The sequence below is a fragment of the Panthera leo genome, chromosome F3, assembly GCF_018350215.1.
Source record: "Panthera leo isolate Ple1 chromosome F3, P.leo_Ple1_pat1.1, whole genome shotgun sequence".
NCBI lineage: Eukaryota > Metazoa > Chordata > Mammalia > Carnivora > Felidae > Panthera > Panthera leo.
This window is the reverse complement of record NC_056696.1, coordinates 60,884,019-60,910,310: the sequence shown is the minus strand read 5'-3', so window position 1 is coordinate 60,910,310 and position 26,292 is coordinate 60,884,019. Positions and strand designations below refer to the sequence as shown.

The window sequence follows — 26,292 nt, the reverse complement described above, 5'->3', positions numbered from 1 at the left end:
GGAATTTGAAATGTGAAGGTCCAAAGACATATCCAGATATGCCCCCCGCTTACCTGCCTTCGGGTACCTTCTGATGCTGCGATAGGGGGCCAGTGAACAGGCCCAGGCTGGAAGGGTGAAGGGAGTGATGAGAATCAACAGGTCTGAACATGGTGAACCAGTCTTTGGAGGGTTTGAAGGCAGCAGGAATGAGGTAGATGGACTCCTGCCTTCCAGAAGCTTCCAGCCTGGCTTTCTTTTATGGCAGAGTCAAAAGGAAACAGAGGCAGCCCCTTTAGTTTCTTATCTGATGAGGCCTTTAAACCTTAATACCATATCAGCTCAGCATTTGAGAAGGGAAAAGCATTTTATTTGAGCCCACAATAGTTGGAGAAGCAAAAACAAATATCTTAATATTGTAATGTCCTAGGCATCCATTGTTTTTTCTCCGTGGCCAGGAGAAAGCCCTTAAAGGTACAGAAAACGAATGAGTCCAAATTGTCCAGTGGCATCCTTACTCATGCACTCATGTGTTCATGTATTCATCCGTGCATCTGTCCGTTCATCCATCCATCCATCCAATAAATAAGTCAGTATTTTTGACCTTGGCGAATGAGACGACATCCTATTATATCCAGGTCAGGTTGGGGAAAGCCTGTACCTAGATTATGTAAAATCCTGATGCCTGTCAGCACATGTTTTAGTTTTCAGTGTCATTCAGCACTTTGTGACCAGGTTTCCTGTTCTTGGAACACTCGAACAAGGGAGCCAGTCTACTCTGAATTTTAGGAAAGAGAATCTGAAAGTGAGTTCTACAGCAGAACAGACGGACCCAAGACCAACCAGCATAGTTTAAGAAATCTACCTTCCTCCATACCGTGGTCTTGTAATACATATCCTTTGTTCTAGACACTCCTTATCTCTCTGTAGGAGTAGTCACGGAGGAATCTCTTGTTCTCAAACCTAGTTCCAAGCAAGATCACATCCATAGTGTGTGTGGTTGTGTGTGTGTGTGTGTGCGTGTATTCTGTTTTTGCCGCTTTCCGCCTGTGTGACCGTGGACAAATCGCTTTCCCTCGATAGGACTCAGTTTCCTGAACTCTAAAAAGGACAACTGAGCTAGATGTCTGTGGCCTCTCCCAGTATCATATGCTACTTAGAAAACATGATATTTCCCCATTTCCAGGAAAATACAACTGGAAGGGAAATCGTTTAGAGCTATAAATTAAAGAGAAATTTGTCTTTTTGAAAAGAGTCCCATCTGTGAGATGACAATGTACACCATGCTGTTTTCGTTGGAATTGGTAGTTTACAGCATCCTGTCCAGTCGGGCCCACATTTGACCCCATCGCCATGCTATCCTTGGGCTAGAATCTGGTCAGTTTTTCCAGACTCAAGTCGGTCCCGCTGTCTGCTCTATAAAGAAAAAAATCACAACCTCAAAAGGACAGTTTGGTTTTGCAGTGGCTCCTGAAAGTGGCCGGATTCCTCTAGACCTCAGTAAAAATTAAGCTAATTAAATTGCCTGAATTTAATCGTGGGAAACATTGGCATTGATAACTGCTGATGGCTCCTTGCCTTGTGGGAAGGAGTTCCATGGTCTTAGCTTGTTTTCAGACAAAAATGTGAGACCTGTGTCTTAGATAATCCAGTTGTTATTTTAAGATTTGGTACCTTAAAAAAATCTCTACTTCAAAATCTCTATTTGACTCTATTTGAGTTTGAGGAAATTTTTTTCCATCTCTCTAAATATTCGATGTTTATATTCTGCACTTAGAGAATAAGGCAGAAGGCAGGGGACTGATTTGAGTCTAGAACAACTAACCATATAACTAAATAAATGAATAGATGCTTTATTAAACAAATGTTTGTTGAGAACCTTCTAATATCCATCATCATAAGACATGGTTCCTGCATTCTGTAAAGTCACAGAACCCTAGAAAGGCTCGGAGTTCATCTCATTCCATCCCTGCTTCTGTTTCAGTGCTGTCCAATAAGTTAACCATGACCCACGCAGGGCTGTTGAGCACTTGAAATATGGCTAGTGTGACTGAAAAAACAAATTCTTAACTGTATCTAATTTGAGTTAATTGCAATTTAAATAGCCACGTGTGGCTAGCGGCTACCATATTGCACAGAACATTCTAGATGCCCTGTGAGTCACAGAGTAGCCACCAAAGGTGGGATGATAGTGTTGAATCAGCAGCCATGCCGTGAAAACAGGAGACTTCCTGACACAGAGCCCAGAAAAGCATGCTTTCTGCTTAAATAAGCCTTTCCTAATGTAAATAGAACTGTATTAAAAATTAACCGTGCACAAGAAGTTAACTGCGATTAGCATAATATGCTTTAAACAATGAAATAATATGGAGGGAGATTTAAAATGTAAATATATAGACGGCACATTTATTATGGCTCTATCTGCAGTAATTTTCAACTCTGGCAGCCATTAGTTCATCTAACCTGATCATTTTCAAGCCTAAGCAGGACGTGTCTTTGAACTCCTCTTGAACCCTTTCTTTACATCCAAAAACCGTTTGGAGCTTATAGGAGGTCTCATTTCTGTTTCACATTCCCCAGGTGCCCAGAGCCTTCTCTGGTGGCCGCTGCTGAGCTGTTCCTTCCTCCCTGACCTGCTGGCCTCTTCAAAGCATGGCCCGCAGATCAGCAACCTTGGCATTGCCCAGGACCTTGTGAGCTTGGGCCCCACCAAGACTGTTAAATCAGATTCTGTGCTTTAATCAGATTCCCTGGTGATGCCTAAGCACGTGAAGTTTGAGAAGTTCTGCTCTAGCAAGGAGCACATTTAAATGCTGCTTAGGATTCACCTACGAGAAGGGATTATGTTGTTTTCCTTGCATTAAGGATATTACTTTTAAATTTTCCCCCAATGTTTTATTTTCAAGTTTTTCAAGCATACGAAGAGTTGGAAGAATTTGACAGTAAAACCAGTATACCTACCACCTATAATTCTGTCATCAGGATTTCACTCTGCTGGCTTCATCATGTATCTGTCCTTGTCTGCATCCTTCTGTCCATCTACCAATCCAGCTTACTTTTTCTTTTTTTTCTTTTGTTTAATGTTGATTTATTTTTGAGAGAAAGAGAGTGTGAGTGGGGGACGGGGAGAGAGAGAGGGAGACACAGAATCTGAAGCAGACTCCAGGCTCTGAGCTGTCAGCACAGAGCCTGACGCGGGGCTCGAACTCAGGACTGGTGAGATCATGACGTAGCCCAAAGTTGGACATTTAACAGACGGAGCCACGCAAGCACCCCTCAGCTTGTTTTTTCTGATGCATTTCAAAGTAAATTGTAGACAGCAGCACAGGTTTTCCTAAATAAACATTACTGGTATGTGTATCATTAACTAGAGTTCACTATTTGATCACAGTTTTTTTTTTCTCTCTTTCAAGGTAAAATTTTACACACTTAAGTGTGCAGAGAAGAAGTGTACGTTTTTTTGAGCTTTGACTATAGTACATTTGCATAGAAGTTTACTGCCCTTACTTTCTTGTGTCTGTCCCTTTCTGATAGTCCACAAAAACAAAAACAAAGGAAAAAGAAGGACAGAGCATAAATTGCCCATAGAATAGTCTGTGTTTCTCCAGCCCATCAGATGTCTCCCTCGCCACCACTCGCCCCCTCGCTTGACCTGAGAGTCAGACTCTGCTAAGAAGTCCACCTTACATCAAATTGGATGCTTTATTCGACACCTGCCTTAGGTTCGGACTTGATATCACTGCTTTTAAAGGGACTTGTGTTCCCTTTTCCATAATTAAAACTTTTGAAATACATAAAAACAGACACTAATGATATTTGAAAATTATAGTGGATTTCCTCGCTTAGAAGCTTTTATAGATCCCCTCTTATCTTCTGCCTTTTTCTCCCTTTTCTTCTCTAGCCCCCTTAACTTGAAGTCCAGTTCAGAAGCCAAATGTATACAAACCTATTATCTTTCAAAGCCTCACATCCGTCCAAAATTATTCCTCCTTAGGGAAAGTGACCTGTCGCGGGAGTGTGCAAGCCCATCTTCCGCCAACCCCGAGACTAAGGGGATAACCGGAGGGGGTGAAACCCGGAGGAGAGAAGCTCCAGGCCCCTCTCATGCCAGAGCTGGGAGTCATAGAGATCTACTGAACACTCTGTGCCCTTTCCGAGGGGCAAGAGAGCCAAGGCACAGCTAACTCCACACTTAAGTTCTGAGGCAAACCTGACCTTACATGAATATCTATACTGAGAATACTAACTTGGAACACTTAGTGTGTGTCCTGATATAGTCTAGTGTTTTTATTAACACTCTCTTCTCCATTTCGTGGATGAGAAAACAGACAGAGAGATGAAGTCATTTCCTCAAGATCCAACAGCCAGAAAGGGCTAGAGCCTGGATGTGGACCCGGCCAAGTGACTCCAAGGCCTCTGTTCTTTCCCTCTGTCCAGAGGGAGTCTTGAACCTCTAGTTCTTATGTTAAGTAAAGGAAATTGGCACGATCCTCCCGCTCAGAGAATCTGTTACGTTTCCTGGTCATAAATATTTTAGAGCCTGGCTGATAGGGAAAAGAATGAGAACTCAGTTATGACTATTGTTATGTATCCTTTTTTGGGTGGCACATGGAATGCTTAAGACCAGTTGGTTCTCTTACTAAAATTAAATCTAAAAATCACATAGAAAGTCCTTCCCTGGATGTGGCCTATATGTCTCTGCTGTTGTGTCCTATCGGGTTAACCAACTTAGCCAGGGACCCAGTGATCATACATGAGAGAGAGCAGAAACTTTAGGCCCAGGGTCTCCTCATGGAGAAATTGGGTGGTTTGTTAAAATAGATGGCAAGACTGTTGGAGGAATCTAGATATGAAATCAAGAGAAATCTTTTTTTTTTTTTAACTTGGGGACAGTAGAAGAAGAGGAAATTTTAGCCTGTTACCTCAGTAGCTTACCCATGTTAAATAATGGCTTTAGAGGGGGAAGATTAGCGTTAAGAAAAAAAAAAACTGAGGAAAGGGCACCTGGGTAGCTCAGTCAGTTAAATGTCTGGCTTCAGCTCAGGTCATGATCTCACAGTTCGTGGGTTTGAGCCCCGCATCAGGCTCTGAGCTGATAGCTCAGAGCCTGGAACCTGCTTCGGATTCTGTGTGTGTGTGTGTGTGTCTCTCTCTCTCTCTCTCTGCCCCTCCCCTGCTTGCTCTCTTTCCCCCAAATAAATAAATAAACACTAAAAAAAAAAAAGAAACTGGGGGAACAACTACAGAAGTAACGGTCTCTCCTGGACCAACAGGAAGGATAAGAAGAGATCACCTTGCTTTGCCACAACCTCTATCGGGACTGTCCCTCCTCTTTGTTGACACTGAACACTTGGCATTTTCAGTACATTAAAAACTAAATGCAACAAAGTACAAGGATAGTAGAATAGGAGTAAAACTTTAAAAATTTAAATATAAAAAAGAGTGGCAAATAGTAAATTCAAAGAGTTAGGAAATATGCCAACTATACTTCCATTAAGAAAAATTCTTAAAAAAAGAGCGAGGAAAGAAGAACAGAATCAGGAAGGAAGAGTATACTAACGAACGACAGGGGAACCAACGGGAGGAACAAAATGGTGGGAGAAAGAGGAAATTGCATGTGAAGTGGCAAAGTGAAAGTTAAAGCAATTAGGAAACACAATTACTAAAGAGAACAATAAAAACATAAAATAAGCTAGGATGAGTAGTTAAAATAAATAACATCAGCTAAGAACATACTTACAAAGATTATAAAACAGATCAAGTGGTAATAAAATAAGGAAGTGGTATAAAGCCGTAAATTAAAGAACAATTAAAAAACACTAAGGATAGAAAATTAACAGGCTAAAATGACAGTTAATAATTGTATTAATAACTAACACTTACTGACTTCTCATGTGCTAGGCACTTTATATGCATTATCTTATTTAATTCAAGTTTATTAAAACAAGTAGGACATTTCCAAATGGAAACAAAAAATGTTCAGAGGGAGGCAAAACCAGGCATCAGAACAATCACAACAACAGAACGGAAGGTGAGCAAGACAGACGTGTAGGTATCCGTTCCTGTTCCTTTTCCAGCGTGATTGATTTCGCTGTTGAAAATCTGAAGTACCTGGCCTGGCGCTTCCCACGTAGACTACGGGCTCTGCAAGTGCCTGGTGCTGTAAATGTCCCTTCTGTCCGCACCTTGTCCTCCTGAGTTTGGTCTTTCCTACAGGCAATTCCTACCGATTAAAATTCTCAAATGATAGAATCCATAGCCCAGAATCTATGGCATTGGACAAGGATCTCATGATCCCACTCAATTTAAAAGATTTAGCTCAGAGTTATCTTCTCCTAGAAGGACTTCCCTGTCCCTGCAGACTGGATCTACGTAGTACTTAGCTCACTGGGTTGTAATGGGAGTCCTTTTCTGATAGCTTTTCTTTCTCTCTAGGCCCCCTGATTTCTAAACAGAAGGACCCTAGTTTTGTATCCTAGCCTTCAATTCAGGCATGGTACATAGTAGGTGCTTAATGCATGCTTTTTGCATGGAGTATCCTTGAACCTGTAGTCAGGACGTTTCTCTTCTTCCCTTTCCCTTTCCCTTTCCCTTTCCCTTTCCCTTTCCCTTCCCCTTCCCCTTCCCCTTCCCCTTCCCCTTCCCCTTTCCCTTTCCCTTTCCCTTTCCCTTTCCCTTTATTTATTTTTAAACCAGCAAGAAGGCCTGTGACTGGATCTTCTGCTTGCCCAGAATCCCCACAAACACACGTATTTTTGTGTTTCTGTTGTTCAGAATGTCTCTCCCACACACGAAAATGGCTGCTCCTGCTTCCTCTTTTTCTTCTTCTTCTTCATCTCCCCCTCCCCCCCTCCTCCTCTCCCCCCCCATCCCCCCGCTCCTCATCCTGCTTCCCATTTATCACAGCCTAGAATGCATCCTTTACCTCCAACTTCTCTTTCTTCTGGGACAGGTGTTGTCTCTGTGGCCTTGAGCTTGATCCACAGTTCATTCATTTGCCCATTCATTTGATTGGCAAGCATTTTCTTGGAATCGGTTATTACCCATTACTGCATTGGGCATTAGGGCAGGGAAAATCAAGCAACTCTGCATCTCATCTAAGTTGATTGCTATGTTTCGCCTTCTTTGACCTTATTTTTTGTGGCAAGGGAAACACAACTGATTAACATTCTTCACAGGTAGTTATGTTTTGAAGAGAGTTTGGAAGTCATTTGATAACTTTCTCTTCTCTAAGCAAGAGTCCTACTTCCCTCCATCTAAGAAAGGCCTCTGACCTATATTTATTTGACCATTGATTGCACTGGTTTGTTTTCCAGTGAGCTCTGGAGGTTGGCCAAGACCTTTCAAACACACAAGACAAAGACCTAAATCAGATGTGGACTTTCCCGCACATGTTTTGTCTAAATTTTACATTTACTTTTTTTTTTTTAACATTTATTTATTTTATTTTGAGACAGAGAAAGTGCAGGGGAGGGGCAGAGAAAGAGGGAGAGAGAGAATCCCAAGCGGGCTCCATGCCGACAGTGCAGAGCCTGATGCAGGGCTCTAATCCATGAACTGTGAGATCATGACCTGAGCCGAAATCAAGAGTTGGACGCTCAACTGGGCCACCCAGGTGCTCCTGCATTTACTTTTTATTTTCTGATTAAAAATTAATATTTAGCATAGAAAATTTGGAGAATGCAGGAAAATCACATGGAAGGAAGTTACTGCTAACTTTTTGCTCTCCAGCTTTCTAGCATTTTGTGTGTAAGTATGTTTTGTGTAGGTGTAGAAAAGCTATGATCGTATCGAACGTATCATTTTGTAACCTACTTATTTGACTAAAAATATATTATGAATATTTTCCGTATCACTAAACATTTCTTCTCAAACATAATTTTAATAACCACACAGGAGTCTATTATAGGGAAAGTCCATAATTTACTTAATCAATCTGTACAGTGGACCATGCAAGCTGTTTTCTTTTCCTTTTTTTTTTTTTTTACTATTATTAAAAACACTGTGGTAAACATCATACTACAGAAGACTCACTGTATATTTTCTGTTATTTCCTTGAGTAAATTCCTAGAAATGGAATTGCCAGATCGAAGGATATGAACTAGTCTAAGGCCGTGGTGATGTATGGCAAATTTTTCTTCTGGAAACTTCTATGCATGTATGTTTCCCAGCAGCAGTTTACGATCATTCCTTCTTCCTCACTCTCAGGAACAGTGTCTTAGCAGTTTTTTTAATCTTTGTCAATTATCAAACTATAAAACGGCATCTCATTTTTATTTTAATTTAATTTGTATCTCTTTGATTACTAGTGAGATTGAACGTCTTTCATTTGTTAGCCTTGTATGAAATGTTCATCTTTTTGTATCGATTTCTAAGAACTTTTATACAAGAAGGTTATTATCCCATCGTGCACTTTTCCAACCTGTAGAAAATAGAACTCTTATTTCTCAGCAGAAGAGGGCTCTTGTGGAATAAGGCTCCAGCTCTCATTCTGTCTTGTTTCTGTGGAAAGTTCTTCAGCGTGAAAGGTGGATTTTTATCCTAGGAAAACTAAAGGCAAATCTATAAGTGATACTGGTGTTGATCTTTAAAAAATAATAATAATAATAATAACCCTGCAATCTGAATTCACTTACCATTTTCTATATTTCTAGTCTATGAAAGAACTCAGGGCTATCAAGTAGAACCCGAGAGTTTTCTTGGAAAACCTAGAGATATATTAATCAGTCAAATGTTCCTGGACAGTTTACCCTAATCCTACCGGAAGTATTAGGATTTGCCGAGTAAGTCCTTGGCTAGTTTGTACCCCGGATGAAGAAAGAAAGCTACAGACATTTAACAAGCTTTCTTACGACCTTAGCTCGACTTAGGTCTAAAACATGGTCTTCTGAGTGACAGGCTGTTTTCTGGTAGTTTGGCTGCCGTATCAGTCTCCTGGTATCTTCTCCTGCCACCTGTGAGGGAGCACATTCTTCTGGGCTGTTGAATTTTGACACATCACCGGCGCTGTCCCCCTCTGCCCTCGTGGTTCCATATCAGAGCACATACAGAAAAGCCAGGTCAGATTCCCAAGCCCACAGCACCAATGGAAGACTCCCACTGCGGAGGTTTCTGGAACAATGTAAAAGGGAAAAAAAAAAATTAAACTTTAAAAAATCAACCCACTCTCGCACCTGGTTGAGAATCCCAGAAGAAAAGAGGCCACTCCCCAGCATCCACAGAAGATCTCAGGGGGGGACCCATGAATTCTGAATTCTCCAGTCCATAGGTTGTTTTCAAGCCCTTGTTCTCATTTCTGTCAGTAAGTGGAATTCTCAAAACAACAATACCCTTCCTTAAATAAATTAGTGCCCCATTCTAGCACATTCCCCTCAACGTCCTCTGTCTGCATTCTCCCCTACAGCTTCCCACCGTATCCACCCCCCTCTTCTGTGAGCTGTAATGACCCTGCAAACACTAAATGGCATTTGAGTGCATTAAGCAGCAAACTCTCCGGTGACATAGCAATTATGACTCTGAAATAGATTTGGTGCGTCACAGAAGATAAGGGTTTTGAAAGTTTCTGTTGTGATTATAGCCTGTAACTCCCACAAATAACAGGCTTCAAAATAAGAGGCTGCCAGTGGCGCCTTTGTGGCTTTGTCTCAGTGATGGCACGTAAATTGCTATTAATGTCCTAAGTGTACTTGAATATGCCAGTCTTTGGGACGCAGAGTTGGCTCAGTGTCTCTCTCTACATGGCATGTCATTGTTGGTCTGATAATCTGGGGTAATTGCTGTCTCTTGGATGGTCAGAAAAGTGTAAGGGGCTTTAGCTTCCTGTGTGATGGTAAATAGCTTCCAGGCCACACCATGCGTGTGTGTGTGTGCGTGTGTGTGTTCTATGCATGGCTACCGTTCATGGTGAAGGTGTGTATACAATCTCTGTGTGTGCCCTGAGTAAATAAAAGCCTTTCAGAAAAGCCAAAGCAAAATCAGAGGTTACAAAAATAAAATGAAGAACTTGAGGCTGTGGAGAATCAGCCTGTCGGATAATTTATACTGAGAGTTTAAAAAAAAATGTTTAAAAATACCCTTTGCTTGCATTATCCAGATTTGGCCATATGAGTAGATGCAATGTTCTGTTGTCTTACACAGCTCCTCTTTTTCAGAAGCAGCATCTGTGTGTGTGTGCACGTGTGTGCGTGTTCGTATATGCATTCTTCAGGTGTTGTGTTTTCTACATGCGTAGTAGCTTTACGTAAATATGACAAAGTGTGTCGACATTTTGCCTGTTTGTGAACACTGTGTGTGGATGTGTGTTAAGTGTGGATGTGTGCTGGTTTCTGCAGGTCTGAGCGTAGAGGATGTTTATTCAGATATAAATACTTTTCTGCACTGACGCACCTCGATTTAGCTAAATCAAGCTGAACTTATTTTCCTTGACTCTGCAAAGTTAAATAAAACAGATTTTTAACTCCTGATGTACATTTAACATAGGAACTCCGTAAGTCGGTGGGACGTGGAAACGTTATGTGTCACCGTCCTATGTGCACTTTTAACAGAAATAAGAAAGCAACCCAACGGATGAACTTGGAAGCTCACACTACTTCATCTCCCGTGCGAGCTGTGAAAGGGTCACCCAAAACCATCCTCTGTGTCTGAAGCGCCTTACAGGACGGTATTGATTGCGGGCCTTCACAACAGATGACTTAATAAACGACGAAGCTTAGACGGTACCGTCATAGGTCTTGATCTCAGAGTCGACCTCCATGTGCACTTGAGTCGTGTGGTGCGGGGTGCTGGCAGGGTGCTGCCCGGTGACCACATGGCAGTCGATGGTCTTGTGGTTGGGTTTCGACGGGCACCCCTCGGGCAGCAGTTAGAGTGTGTGCCAGATAAGGTTGGAGGCAGCGACTGGTCATAGAGAGTCCGTGCTCCTACCAGGTAGATGGCCACCAAATTTACTCCACAGGTCTTGGAGCAGGACCCCGCCTTTCCGGATAAGGTGACTTAGTATTAACTACCAAGATGGCGCTACCCGCAGTGGCATAACCCCAGGGCAGTAGAGCTTTGTCTTGTCCAAAACCAAGTTTGGTGAGGTGGACTGAGGCTTAGGAGTGAGCAGTATGAGAATCCCCTAAAAGACTCTTTTGAGGCCGTCTTGTGGCTCATAGGTTCTGGCATCTTCCTAAACAGCGCAAAGATTCCCTGAAGGGGAACCACAGACACGAATCCCCTGCCTTCAGCCCTAAGCCACGCTTCGCGTGTGGTGCCCACACGTGTCACACAGCCCGACCTTTTCAAATTCGGAGTGTCTAAAATAGTGGCATAGAGCGGGGACTGCGTTTGGCAAATTCTAGTTTCTGAGTCCTAGTTTCCTCGCCTGACAAGTAGGAATAGGAGCCCCTGCAGGGTTTGTGTACCATTTGAGACTCATCCACCAGAGTAAGAGAATCGCTCCCACAATCCGTGCATTACTGTGCAGTTATCACGGACACCGGCGGCCCGACAGCCTTGCACGCACAGGGCAGGCCGCCAACGGAAGCTTTGAAAGCATTCGTTTCTCTGTTCATCCAACTCGAGGACTTAATCAAGCGGCTCCTGGTGAGACGTGATCCCTGTTCTCTGAGGCCCTGTGGCTGAATGATCTGTGATCTCGTTGAGACTGAAGACAAAAGCCATTCATATGGCCTGCAAGCCTTGGCATGATGGAGCCCTGCCACTCTCCGGCCCCATCTTGCTGCCGTGGCTGCTCTTCTCCTGGTTCCATTGCTTCTGGCCTCCTCTCAGTTCCTTGGAGCCTTGGGAAAGGATTCTCTCTCTGCCCAGTGGCCTCTTTGCCCCTCTTTCTACTTGTCTGTATCCGCTCACCTCTGGGCTGACTTCCCAGAAGCCCGAGTGCAATGAGGTCCCTACTATATTCTCTCCTTGCACTTACTACCACCTAGAATCTACGTTTGTCCTTTTGACAAGTTATCTAATCTCTGTGTCCCACGAGGCAGGAAGCAGCAGGAGAGCAGATGTCAGATGTGTTGTATCTCCCACTGTATGCCCGGTGCGTAGCACGGGGCAGGCACTGGAGACGTATTTGTGGATCAGAATGAAATGGTGACCATGAGGAAGAGCCGGTACTCACATAGACCTTTAAATCAATAAGAGCTGCATATGGTTAAAAGTCAACATGAAGGGTCAAAAAGTCGGGGGTCCTGGCATTTAGGGAAGTGGGTGATGGTGTGCCTTGAAAGAGGAAGGAGGTGGCTCTCTGGCCAGGCCGTGGAAGATGATGCGGGTTTCTAGAGGCCAGAGGAGAGGGACGGGCAAAGGCCAAGAGCCTCTAGCTGGATTTCATCTGTAGAGCAAAAGGGACCCTCACTTGGGCAGTGGGTGATCTGTCATTCAGCTGAAACTACTGAAGTCTTGGTCAGCAAGGGTATCTGTTCTCTACCAGGAACGGCTGATTTGTCTTAACATATACAGACCTTTCAGGGAAAAATCTCGAGGCTCGAGAAGCTGCGGTGGGGTCCGCCTAGAAAGGGAGGGCATGGTGGGACCCGGCTGGAAGGTCACCAGGGACTGACCAAGTGGCAGGTGGCAACCAGGGAGGACACCCTCCGTGGTCAGGGGACCATGGAAGTAGGGATTCTGGGGTCAGCAGCATGGGGATAATCCAAGCAGAGGGTTGACTCCGGGGAAATGTGATGGCAGGTGGGAGTTGGTGAGCTGAGGCTCCAGAGCAAGGTTCGAGTTGCAAGAGCAAGTCACGATCTTGGTCTTAGCCGAACTGGCAGAAATAGTGGGAATTTACGCAGAAGCTGGCCGTGGATTTGGCAGAGGTGGCTTTAGCCGCAGAAGAGAAGTACCTGTACAAAGAAACAGGTGCAAAAGGTCAGAGCAGGACAAGCAGCAAAATTGATTCTGAGTTGCCTGGGGTACCCGGGTGAGCCAGAATGGGATCTTTTGGGTTGAGTGTACCTGTTATTCCCCAGCAGGGATGCCCGGATCTAGTGAATGTAGACACTGCACAGGACAGATGTACACTTCACAGTTACTTGTTGTTTATCCCAGCTTTGGGAGGCGTCCTCTATTTTCTCTGGCAGCTCCATTCCCAGATCCCAAGGTGGTAGAAGCTGGATCTGCGTGGGAGTCTCAGCCTCAGGATAAAGATGGGAAAAGCCCCTGCAGGCCACACAGGGACTGTGTCAGTTCCGTACATTTCCATGAACCCCACTAAGCCAGAGGAGGCAACGAGGAGGCCAGTCCAGATGCCAGGCTCTCCCCGTGCCCTTTGGAGAACAGCCCTTGTTGACATGGTGAGCTAAGCTGTGGAGCCACGACAGGCAGGATCCAGTGTTTGGGTTTGTTGGGTTTTTTTTCCAACTGTTTTTTAAAGAAACAGTACAGAACAGTATGAATATTAATCATATAGTTCCTTATTTAGGATCTGGGGTGAAATACCAGATCTCCTTGATGTCTGCTGAGTAAGAGAAGAGTTCACTTCCTGGATGTAGAAGTCACCCTGCAACCTGGCACTGCCTCTGCCTTATCGCTTGAGTATCTTCTCGGTGCTCACAAGCTCTTTCCGTGTAGTCAGACTAAACCGCGGAGGTCCCGGATCTGCTACCGTGGATCCCTCCAAGCCCACAATGGAGAAGGAACGTTGGAGTGCCTGCCGCTGAACGTTTATGTGCTTCTTCGTAGGCCCCTCCAAGAGATATTTATTAAAGTCTGTGCTGTGGCAGGCACTTCGGAAGCAAAGTTCCACAGCCCAGCCGTCGTGGTCTGATGAGTGAGGCAGACATATAGAAGAACAAATGCAGTATGGCCGCCCGGGTACTGTGATACAGGTGCATACAGAGAAGGCGGGCGGGGGGTGGGGGGGAACCTGCAGGAGGAAGAGACATTGCCAGGGGGCAGATAGGGGCACAAGGATACTTAACCTCAGTCTTGAAAAACAGTACAAGGCGTGAGTGGCATGTCATTGGATAAGTGGGGTCTTCAAGGGGAAAGAAGCAGGCATGAACGGACTCCTCTGTTCCGGGAATGTCTTAGCAGCCTGCTAACGGTTGAAGTATGAAACACAAGGGTTGCGTTGGGGAGTGAGCAAGATCAAGGACATTGTGGGCCTGATGAGGACACTCAACCTCATCTGGAGGCTAATGAGAAGCCACTGAAGGTGAAAGAGGGAGATCACAATTACATGTTGGGAAGATCACTCTGGGGGCAGCTGGAGGTAGGACCAGAGGTTGTCAGAGTGGGCCGGCACCTACTAACCGTTGTCAGACTTTCCGGGGAAACTTTGTTTTGTCCCCAGGGGCAAATGCTCGGGGTATAATCTTGGGAAAAGTGTGCGCATATCAGGAAAACATCGTTCTTCGAGCTTCTTGGAAAAGTGGTCGATCTAGGATGTGGCCCCGCCGAGTGAGCCGACGTCCCCGCTGATGAGTGGTGGCTGTGTGTGTTTGTCTGTGCATGCCTGTCCGCATGGAGAGGGAGCACACACCCCCGTTTCTTTTGTTTTTCTTCCTGGCCGGCCCCACCAGTGCCGGGCCTTTGGGGGCCTGGAGCACGTCCGCCTCCCCACCCACGCCGAAGGCATCTCTGGTAATGGCATCTGGCCCATATGCACATCGAGCTCTCCTTGGTGCTGACATCAGCCAGTTTGTGGCACCTCAGCGTCTTTCTGGGTTGCAAATGAGAGTTTCTTAGTGCCAGGCTTCGCTCGGGCTGTCACATCAGGTGATGAATTCTCTGCATCAATGGTGTGCTGCTAAGGTAAGCTCAGAGGAAGAGCGGGAAGGAGCGGAGGGTGGGACTAGCAGTTCTCAGCTCAGCAGCCACTGCTCTGGGCTGAAAGCGGTGCTGGATCCTCAACAACAGCAGGGGAGAGGCAGGTGGCCCTTGTTTGGGCTCGGGAAGGTGGCAGAGAGAGAGAGGGAGAGAAGTCGGGGCTTCAGGGACAATTCCGTGTTCTCGCGTTTGGTCAGGAGAACCCAGGTGGGTGTTCCCATCCCCCACTGCCCCATCCCTGGCCTCAGAGCTCGCTGCGCCTTATCCATTAGAGGGGGTCCCAGCAACATTGGGTATATATCAATTACGTGCCAAAGTCATTCGGGCAGGATGTGGAGTCCGTAGTCGTTTGTTTGTTCTGAAATGTTTTGTTCCCAAGTCCCTTTCTTTAATTTGTGTTTGAAAGTCCGGGTTTTCTTGTCTGGGAGACCGTGTGCATTTTGTCCTAATTGTGTATTCCTTTGGCTTCCTCCTCCAGGAGGTTCCATGATGAGCCCGCTGCTGGCTGAGGCTTCATCTGGTGGAATTAAATGTGAGATCAGGCCTCGCTTCCAGGCCACAGGCCGCAGAATTTCCTGTACGACTAGCTGCGAATGTAAAGGCTCCTGCAGGAGGCATGTTCCTAGAGATAACAAGGGCACACTTGGTTTTGCAGATTTCACCTTCCCACCCCCGTGAGGCCTCAGTGCGCTTCCGACATCAGCATTTTGAAGGGAGTGTGTCTGTTCTAGAGGTTTGCATCCGAAGATGAGTGAAGGCGGAAGTTGGGGCGCAGAAGAAAAATCAGAAGGAAAGTCTTATTTCTTGCCACCCCCTGCCCCCACGGTCGCTAATGAGACCATCCTCCCTGCTCCCTGCGCCCGCCCCAGAGATAAATAAACACACAAAGGCGGAGTTTCCTACTTAATATGCACCCGCAGTCAGGAAGCGGGAAGGAATTGCTCCCCAGGGTTAACGCGGCAGTAAGCGAGGTCAGCTGTTTCCCAAGACGGAGCAGCCTCTGAACGGCTTGCATTAAGGCTGGAACAGCGCCGCCGAAGCAGCCAGAGTGATTTACGGGAAACCTGGCGAAGTCGGGCTTGCTCGCAGTTTCTGATCACGGAGGTTTTAGCGGGGGGCGCGGGGGCGGGGGGAGTAGTTACAGGAATCCAGGACTTCAGTGTTAATGTTGAGGGGCCCCGGGCACAAGGGGATAGATAGCTGGCCGCCCAGTCTGAAGTTGTGTGTGTCTGCGTGTGTGTTTATGGATAGAGGGGGAGTGAAAGGAAAGAGATTGATTTTATTTATTTTTAAGAGGTCTCATATATTCTTCCTCACTGGGCCAACTAGCATAATGAAGATGCCAGTTTTGGTGTCCGCTTGAACTGCTTCCTGTCTCTACCATCTGTGAGTTTCCTGTACCCTCTGGCATCCTGTGCACTGGTCTGAGAAAACAAAACTTCTTCAAAGGCCTCCTGTTTGAGTGATTTCATCTCAGACACCCGAATCAAAAGGCGTCTCCTGGAATCTTCTGGTCAGTCCAGGATGCCTTGCCAAATCCCTCCGAATGAGACACCGCCGGGCTTATTTTCTCTACTAAGTTATTTTAATGAAATTGAAGCATGGCTAAATAATGGTAAGAGTACTGATGTCTTAGGAGCGCGATGTCGTGAAACGTTTTTGCGCCTTGTACTCTGACATGGACGTGGACTGCTTTCCTGGGGTTTCCACATCTGCACGTCCCCCACCGGGTCGATTCCAAGATACGTGAGTCTTCTCTTCTTGTGCGAGCACTTTATTCTCTGCCTCATGACACTGTACTTCAGGAAGCTCTGTGAAGTTTTCTTAAAATCCTGTACTACTCAGCAAACACACACACACACACACACACGCACACACACACCCCGCTATTTACTTATTTATCCATCTATCTCTGCTAAACACACACATATAAAAAAAGGATTCTTAAGACAGGTATCAAAATGCTAATAGTTAGCTATCTTTGCACAGTAGGATTTTGAGAGTTGCGCATTTTGTTTTTCATGCTTTTTCTATTTTCCAAATATTATATTGCATATCCAGTTGCAAATACTGTATTTGAAAATCTTATGTAAGCTTATCTTTTGTAATCAGAAAAGATAAATGACATTAAAGAATTTTCTTTGGGGTAAAATGAGTATGATCGCTGTTCCCACTCCTCCTAAAATGGCACCAGAATATATATGTTCTTGGTCGGGAAGAGAGACGAACCTCTTGCCACCCCTGTGACAAACCTGCGTTAGGAAACTGAATTAATATGATTATGATCATATGACAGGGAGTTGGCCCCAGAAAGATGGTTGTATATTTTTATACAACCCAGAAAGGATTGTTGTATATTTTTAAATATTTTTTTGTATTTTTATTTTTTTACATTTATTTTTGAGAGACAGAGAGAGAAAGAGCATGAGCAGGGGAGGGGCAGAGGGAGAGGGAGACAGAGAATCCAAAGCAGGCTCCAGGCTCTAAGCTATCCGCACAGAGCCCAACGCAGGGCTCGAACCCACGAACCGTGAGATCATGACCTGAGCCGAAGTCGGACACTTAACCGACTGAGCCACCCAGGCGCCCCAAATGTTTATTTATTTATTTGGGGAGAGAGCACGTGGAGGAGGGGCAGAGAGAGACGGAGACAGAAAGAGAAGCCCAAGCATGCTTCACGCTCAGCACGGAGCCCGACGCAGGTCTCCACCTCATACCCATGAGATCATGACCTGAGCCAAGATCAAGAGACAGACGCTTAACCGACTCAGTCACCCAGGCGCCCCAGAAAGAATCACTGTAAAATAAAGAGTTCCCGTTTCCTCCTCGTTGTTCCCCTTCCGATCCCTCACCAAGGGCAAGAGAAATGTGCCGGGCAGGGAGAGGGGGAGGAGGAACCACTGACTAGGTCAGGAGATGGAGATTTGGATTTTCGTGCAATTATTCATGGATCCCCAATTGAGGTGAAATGCCCTTGGCATTGCCCAGGCTAACCTTTTGCCCTCTTAGTATCTAGACCTGCTTGCTCTTTAGGGAGGTGTGGAAAAACATCTATCCTCGTGTAGAGGTAACTGGTGGGAGCTGCTTTGAATGAAAAGCCCGGCTTTCCCGGGAAAATTGGAACATCCTTTGGGTGAGCCAGTGAAAAAGAAAGCCAAGAGGATGAGAAGGGCAGAGGAAAAGGAGCCCGGATTCAAAGGTTGAGAAGCCCGTGTGTCTCAGTCATAAACCAGAAGCCCACTTTTCTCTCGCACCCCTGCTTTCTTATGAATGAAATGTGAACACGTTTGCATGTAGGTCCTGGGTGCCCTGGAGTATCCTAGAGTGGAAGTTGTGACCCCTCCCAAGTGGCAATAATAACACCTGCCTCATGAACCCCAAATATTTCAGGGAAAAAAATGAGTGGAGAGTACAGTAGAAAATAATTGACCCAGAATGCCCAAGACCTGGTCTGTTCAACATTCACATTTTTAGAGCTGAGGTACATTAACTCCAAAGGAACACAGCAACTGAGGAGGGGGGAAAGGCATCTTAGCTCACTTATATTTCAATGCTTTAAAATACATAAACAGTCCTGAATTATGCATCGTGAATTAACCACTCTAGCAAATCATCCTCCAGCCATTTTAACGGGGGGATATTTTTGGAAAGGGGTGGTCATCAAAATAAATCCTTTCAGAACAATTCCATTTCTGGATGCTTCTGGATTTAGAGTCTCAGGAAAATGATCTATAAACATAGATCAAACTTACAGCTTCCTGGATCACCACCTCTCTAGATATGTTTGTGTAGATCAGTCCCTGGTCCACCTTTGTTTTCACCTGTTGTATTTGCCTGAATCACCCTCTGTACTTTTCGAGGCTCACCTCAAAGACTACCTCTTCCATGATGCCTTCCCTGATGCTCCAACAAGATGGGGTATTGCCTTCATCTGAACCGTCATAACAACTGGGTTGTACTATTTCTTAGGTTCTGCCTTGAATGATAGTTCATTCACATGCGTGTCTTATCCACCTCCTTGAAGCCACGAACCGTATCTCACTCGTCATTGTATACCCAAGAGCATCTAGTACAGAACCTTGCACAGAACAGGTGCCTGGAATCCCCTAACATACGGAACACGCATAGAAAGGCTTTAGAAGGCATTCGGGCAACCTTTTAATTTTTCTAAAGGGGAACCCGAGGCCCAAAGACGTAGAAGTGCTTCACCCGGGTCAACAGCTAGCCATGGCCAGCGTCGGAACCAGAACTTGGGTCCCTCGACCTGTCATTCCCCTAGAGCATCGCCATGATCATCTGACAGCTTGAACTGACTTCAAAGAGCTTCGAGAAGTGGGGGGTATTAACCTTGTGTCCAAAGGCTCGATGGGAGGGCCCAAACTCCTCTGAGGGTGGAGGGAGTACTACCAACCACAAGAATAGCGGCCCAGCCGAGGAGCGTCCTATGTGCCAGGCACCGTGCTAGGCCCTTCACACAAGTTGCGTTGTTGTCATTGTCTGCTCAAAATGGCCACCCAATCTCAGAAGACTGACTTCTCTCCCTTTTTCCCTTCTAGGCTAATGGAGGTTGGCAGGATGCCACTACCCCTTCATCAGTGACCTCCCCTACAGAAGGCCCTGGCAGTGTTCACTCTGATACCTCCAACTGATCTCCCAGCAATCGCATCCCGGCTGACCCTGTGCCCCAGTCGGGACAGGGCCAGGAGGGAGGGTTTCTCTCCCAACGCTGAAGCGGTCAGACTGGAGGTCGAAGCAATCAGCAAACACAATAAGAGTCTCCTTCTCTTCTCTTCTTTGGGATGCTATTTCAGCCAATCTGGACACTTCTTTATACTCTCTTCCCTTTTTTTTTTCTGGGTAGAAGCCACCCTTCCCTGCCTCCAGCTGTCAGCCTGGTGTCCGCCATTTTTCCCGCCCCTTCCCTCTGTCCTAGACTCCCGGGGCCCCCGCCCTCTCTTACATCACGGAAGGATATTTTCAACCATTAGAGGAATTTAAAGAGGAAAGAAAATACAAAGAAAATAATAAACGTGTTTGTATGTTTTCACGCTGGTGGTTTGAGGAGCCAGATTTACCTCACTCGGATCCCTCGCTCCCTCTGTGAACAGGCAGCCCTTCTCAGTTTCTCTTCTTACTCTCACTACCTCTTAGCAGGAATGCGCAACGTTGCCCCACTCATTCCAGGCCCCCTGCCTTCTCTTGCTCTCCCCTCCCTGGGCCAGCTCCGCTTAGAACACTTCTTCCTCTTCCTCCCCAGCCCTAGCTGTGCCCTGGGGACTGCCATAGCTGGGCTTCTAAAGGTGCCACATTTTCCGGTCTCACCTCCACTAGGTTGATCCCCAGGCAGGAAGTCAAGCAGCAGGAGAGGACGGAAGCAACCAGAAGGGCAGAATTCTCGGAGACTTTCTCCTCCTTCTCCTAACAGCTCTTGGTTTCAGAGGCACAGTCTTTGGAGACCATGCAACTCTTAGTAAGCAAGGTCCAGAACCTACCGCAAAACCAGATCCGAGTGGGCATGGCGACGAACGAACCGCTACAGAGTAGAACGTTCTCACCCTGAAACCCTTCAACGGCACCTTCTCGCACACGCACGCGCGCGGTCTCACACGTTCACTTTCTCCAGATCCGTCACAGGCCGCTTGCAAAAATACCCACGTTAGCAACCGCAGCAATTAGCCCAGGAGAGGGAATTAGCGGCTCTGAGCGAGGCTCACCGAGACAGAGAAACAGCACGTGCCTGAACCTTCCAGGCCCCGCGGCCCCCCGGCTTGCACGCAGAACTGCATACACGGGACCAATCACGGTGGAAGCCAGGTTTGCAGTGTAAGCTCTTCCCGTTCCCAGCACCTCTGGACTCTCAGGGAGCCACGCACAGTACTTAGCAATGTCTGCAATGGCTTTGGTTCTGTTCTGGTTTTGTTTTTATATTAGGGACATTGCATTAATTGTCCGGAGTGTTCCGTGGCGCCACATTCTTGTTCTGGAGGGGTTGTGTGAGCACACGGCCCAGGCACATTTTGCCAGCTTCATTTGAAGACCTGGGAGCGATGGGGAAAGGGGCGGCGATGTTCTCCGTGAAATCGTCCCAGTGATTTTCATTCCCCGGGAATGTCTGAGAGAAGAGTTACGTACTAGAGAGCTACTCAGTAGTGTCACCTGAGCTTACATTCCTCATAGCCAGCTGTGCCAGCGGGAACGATGGCGGCTCTGTAACTTGACTCAGTGGAAGCAGGTTGGTCAGATCTCTCAGTGCCTCATTCTCTTCATCTATGAGATGGGGATTCTTAGGCCTGGCTTACCAAGAGGCTTGTGAGAGACCGAAGAAATTGATTTCATTCGTATGCGATCCGTAAACGTGAAGTCAGGGGAAGTGTTCTCTCCAAACTAACCCAGTTCATGCCACGTAGGGGCAACATACGGTTTCCCTGTTCCAGCGTCTAGGTAGCATCAGTATCCTGAGGTCATTGCCACGATGACAAAGAAAGGAAGGGATGGTGTTGCTTTTTTGTTTGTTTTGGTCTGTGTGGTTCCATAGACTAGAGAGAAGCCTCCAAACTAGAAAAATAGGGCCCGGTTCTCTTCGTTTGTACTTGAATCCAGCACATGGCCTCGTAGGTGCGGAGTCGCCTGTCACACGCACTCTGCTTGAGAGGCCTGTGGGAGAAATATAAGACCCTGAGGGGTGAGGGTGGCCGTCTAACAAGGTCATGGAAATCATGCATGGCACTCCAGTAAGGAATAGAAACTTCCTGTGTGTACTGGGGAGAGGGGTTACCTAAGAAACAGGAAGGTGTGTGAATTTGAAGGAGAGGCAAAATAAATCTTTGGCAAGATGGGATAAGGCCGTGATGACTAAAAGCAGTGGAAAGGTTGTGTCTGCTGACCTGTGCCCCAATCAGAACAGGGCTCGGTAGGGAGGCTTCTTGGCAAGAGCCATCTTGTGACCGACCACCCCGTAGTTGTAGAACCAGAGGAGAGTCTTGCTTAGCATCAGGAATCGAAACCACCCACACAGGAGGACAGTTGGAACACATGGCTGACTGAGCACAGTACAGAAGAGACCCAAAAGGGTTCTCTGGGACACAGGAAGAAGGATTCCAGATTTGGGTTGAGTCATTGCCGTTTGAAGTTGATGACACAGAGCAGAGCTGCATTTGCACAGACAGTTTCTCTCCCGCCGGAGTGTGCACTGATTTTCACCCTCTCCCAGCACCTTCCCAACCCAGCACTTCTCTCCGCCCTGTCTGCTCCAGTTTTCCACCACCTCCCTTCCACGCCCTCCATCACGTCCAACATGGCAGCCGCCAGATCCCCCCGACGGTAAGCGAAGCATGGGATCTCTGGCGGCAGAAGGAAGGGGATGGAGAGAGCGTGCCTCTGGAAATACAGCTCCCTGGGAATCCATATTAGGTCAATCCTACAGATACCAAAATGTGCCCCAGGACTCCTGCATTTTCTAACGGGAGCGAGAACGCTCCATCTTCCCTGGCAGCCGATTTCCCCTGAGAAAAAGTAGCCCTTGGGTTTGCCCACCTTGTAACTCTTCATCACCTCTTCCTCTTCATCCCTGACTCCTTCCCCTGGCGTGAAACTGACGCCTGTGCAGTACTTTGTGACAAGTGGCACCTTCCTTACATTGATTCTTTTTACTTTGCTGTGGTGGTGGTTCTTTATTTGCTGGTCGTCTTCTCTCACGTACCTTCCCCACCCCCCCCCCACCTCTTTTCCTTCTGAGTTTTATTTTTCTGCCCAGAAAAACCTGACTTCGATACCAAAAAAAAAAGATGAAACTACAGAAACTCAAATTTAAAAAAAACTTAAAAAAATACAAAAAAAAATACTCGACGATTCTTTCAGCTTTATTAACATTTTCCATTGTTTCTTGCGACTTGTGTCTCGTTCTTTGTAGTATTGATGATGAACATTTGATAATGAATGTTCTTGTATATTCAGATAAAGAAAAAAAAAACCAAAAAAGCGGTCTGGATTTAATAGTGTTTATAATAAAAATTTTAAAAAATGACCCTCATAGCACGCAAAACAGGATGGGGGGGCTCCCCTCTTCTCTCTGTGACAATACGCATCATTCCTGCATTTGTTTCTCACGCCAGACTACCTACATTAATCATTTCCCCCATTTTTCTTTTATTTTCTTGCATTTGTGAATTAGTTCAAGAATGCTAGAAAAGTGTCGAGTTGTGCACATTCATTTCCTGTTTCACAATGTTTAAAAGTGACAGTAATTCATTTTGTAAACTAAAAAAAGAAAAAAAAAGAAAAAAAAAAGGTTGGGATAGTGAAGCATCATAGGTACAACCTAACATGTTATGTTTATTAACTTTGAGACCCAGAAATAAATTCTTTTCTTTCTTTCTTCCTACTCTTTAAAATATAAAAAAAAAATTATGTTTTGTGTTATTTTTGGTTTGTTTATTACGGGGGGGGTGCTTTTTTTTTTTTTAATTGTCAGGATTATGCTCTTGCTGTTTTTATTCCTTAAATATGTACACGAGGTGATGTGAAAAGATGGCATTGGTAGAGTAGGCGGTTTCCCTGTGCTTCTATTTTGCTCCGGAATTCAGTTGACTTCAAAGACAAAGATGAAGCCCATCGTGACGTCACATCGCTCCCCTGTATTTCCAGAGCGTGTGGCATTCCCACAGTCCCCGAGAAAAAACACAGTCAGGGACCTGGGTTCTCCTTTTGGCCCTTTACAAATTCAGCGAGTCAGTCCAGGAGACATTTTATAAGGAAGGGAAAGACTTTTCGCCCTTTGTTGCCTGTGAATGTCACGACAAAGTGCTTTCTTTCTTCCTGATTAATAACAACATTCCATGAGCCCTCTTACAACCAGAGAGGATTTTTCTTCCAGAAGCATCCCACAGGAAATCCTGGTGTGATGGACCATTGGCTGCGTAGACTCGATCCAGGACACCATCCCTGGGGTCGGTCAGTCGGCCTACTGATCTCTTGAATCCTGATTTTGGACGAAGAGTTGAGAAATCGAGCCCGACTCAGTGCTCTCCTTTTAATGGCGAGAGGTGAAGTTTGATTTCTTGACGACAAACCTCTTCTACGTCTCTGATGTAGGTGGCTGCTTCAAGCAAACGGTTAAACTGGCTTGATTTGGAATGTTTTTTATTAGTTCTAGGGGAAAAGAAAGCAGTATGATCTGGAAGAAGCTTATTATAAATATCTTGCATTCAACAAATGATTAAGTGTCCAGAAAGCAACCAGAACATAAGCAAGGAAAGTGTAGGCCACGGTGCAGGACCGCGGAACAAAGGTTTGCCAGTGTTTCTGCCCACACACCTGCACGCTTGTTCCTGAGTCAACAAAATAATGACGAGCTTTTCACATCACCTTTACGGTTTCAACACCCAGCTCAAAGCTTTCTGGAATCTTCTATTTTTTGTAAACTTTTTTTTTTCCTTTTGTTAAAATTAATAAAACATTCATGTTTTTCCCCTTTCCTCTCTTACGACTTCCTTTCTTTCCTTTGGCGTTTTCCATGATTTTGAAGTGCTTTCCTTTGGTTGTTGGTTTTATTCTCCTGCTCCCCTCCCCTGTTCTTATTATGCAGAGTATAAACCTACAAAGTTCTGCTCTGTTTTTGGTTTTGAAAGTTTAAGCTTTTCTGCTTCTGTGAGAGCACAGGCTTCGGTCCCTTTTGATTCCAACTGAACTTTTGTGTTCTCTAATGATACTAACACGGTGTAGGTTTGACAGTCTCCTAATTTGTACTGGTAATGCATATTCCAAATAAATAGTTTCTTTTGTTGCAAAAAATATATACACTTGTATTTTGTGTAAATTTCTTCTCTTAACGTGCTGGCAACCCAAACTAGGGCTGTGTTAGTGTGGATTATGGTTTACACTGTGGCCCTAATCATTTTAAAGGCTCCAGACCAGGGCAGGGGGGGCGAATGACCACACGAGCCACCTGTCTCTTCTGTGAACTAAGAAGGGAGGAAGGGAAGAAGTAGGGAGGGAGCTCTTACAGGCAATTATGAGCGGTGCTGCGGGCGGGCAGAGCACCCCATCTTGTGTGCCTAGCTACGACTGGGGGCCACCCACCAGGCACCAGTTAAAAGAAATACCAGGGAGATTTTCCATAATAGATTCTAAGTTTTTAAGTCACAGCTGTTTACCCGGTGGCTTCCCTTTCCTTCTCTTTGTCTGCTGGGAAATCACAGTAGCTGGAAAATCATGGCACCCGAGAGGTGGTTTAGAGGAAGGAATCTGGGTGATGAATCATACTCAGTTGTGGGCTAGATGTCTCTCTAGTACATCTGCACATCTGCCATGCGTGATGTCTACTGTCCTATGTAAGCGTCTCTCCCCATTCTTTGCACCCACATTGCGCCCCTGACCTTTGGATTTGGTCTGTTACCGTGTTTGGTGTCTCCAAGTGTTCTGGCCACAGCGCCATGTCAGCCCTCCAGGCCTCAGGCTGTCTCCCAGCCGTTGACACCGTCTTCCCATCCATGAGCAGGATGGAACTTATCTGGCATTTGACGTGTCCTTATCCCTCCAGGGACATCACATGACCGATTTCTTGTTTTCACACCTTAAGTCTCCAGAGCCCCAATGAGGCAGGCATGTATGAATGTCTTGAATGAGCTAATCACTCACCCTCTCATCCTGATGGTGATTCTAATCCATAGAATATGGATCAAAGGGATGGAGAGTCAATGAGGATCAAAGGATCATGTTTATTAATGGACACGCTAAGAGCCCAATGGCCTCCATAGCGTAAGGCTCGCTGCTCATGCTGATTTGGAGAACATCACCAGCAGCCAAACTGGAGGCCTCGTGTTCCTTCTTGCAACCTAGACGTTGGAACACACTCGTGGGAGGTCTGGTGTGCCAGGCGGGCTCAGACTACTTCCTTTTCCAGTTGCATGGAAACTTGTGGACCAGACTCTGCCCCCCTAGTTTACTACTTAGAGTGACATTAAACTTTTGGAGCAAATAGACCAAACATGCGTGAACCTCAAATTCTTTTTTTTTTTTTTTTTTTTTTTTTAACATTTTTTTTTATTTATTTTTGGGACAGAGAGAGACAGAGCATGAACGGGGGAGGGGCAGAGAGAGAGGGAGACACAGAATCCGAAACAGGCTCCAGGCTCCGAGCCATCAGCCCAGAGCCTGACGCGGGGCTCGAACTCACGGACCGCGAGATCGTGACCTGGCTGAAGTCGGACGCTCAACCGACTGCGCCACCCAGGCGCCCCGAACCTCAAATTCAATACAGTCTATTTCTTACTTAGGTAATAGCCTGAGGCCAGTATTCCTGGTCCAAGTGCCTCTTCTCGGTACAGTGATTCTGGAATCTGGCTCCTTCCACACTGTGGCTCTTGCACCCTCCTGGATTGTGTAGTCCTTCACATCTAGCTGGCAGAAGGGAGAGTAGGAAGAAGGCTTACCACTTCTTGAAGCCTTTGACCAGGACATCGCTTCCACCCCTATTCTCAAGTGCATCGGGTGGGCGATGGGGGTGGGAGGACGGAAAAATTGTCCCTGGTTTATCACTTCCAGGCA

General features: G+C 46.0%; 1 protein-coding gene across 6 annotated transcripts in view; it reads left to right on the top strand.

The window, feature by feature from the left end:
- PBX1 (PBX homeobox 1) overlaps window positions 1-19,795 on the top strand; it is a 290,531-nt gene extending 270,736 nt beyond the window's left edge. For 2 of the 6 annotated variants that reach the window (XM_042926044.1, XM_042926041.1), the window contains one exon: window positions 15,227-15,376. Coding sequence is in view for 3 of the 6 variants with exons in the window: in XM_042926041.1 (XP_042781975.1) it covers window positions 15,227-15,238 (12 nt within the window). In the remaining 3 variants the exon portion in view is untranslated. Of the gene's footprint in view, window positions 1-15,226; window positions 15,377-15,403; window positions 15,539-19,304 lie in introns of those variants that run through there. The other 4 variants (XM_042926039.1, XM_042926040.1, XM_042926043.1 and 1 more) reach the window with 4 other exon arrangements.
- Window positions 19,796-26,292: the final 6,497 nt, after the last annotated feature.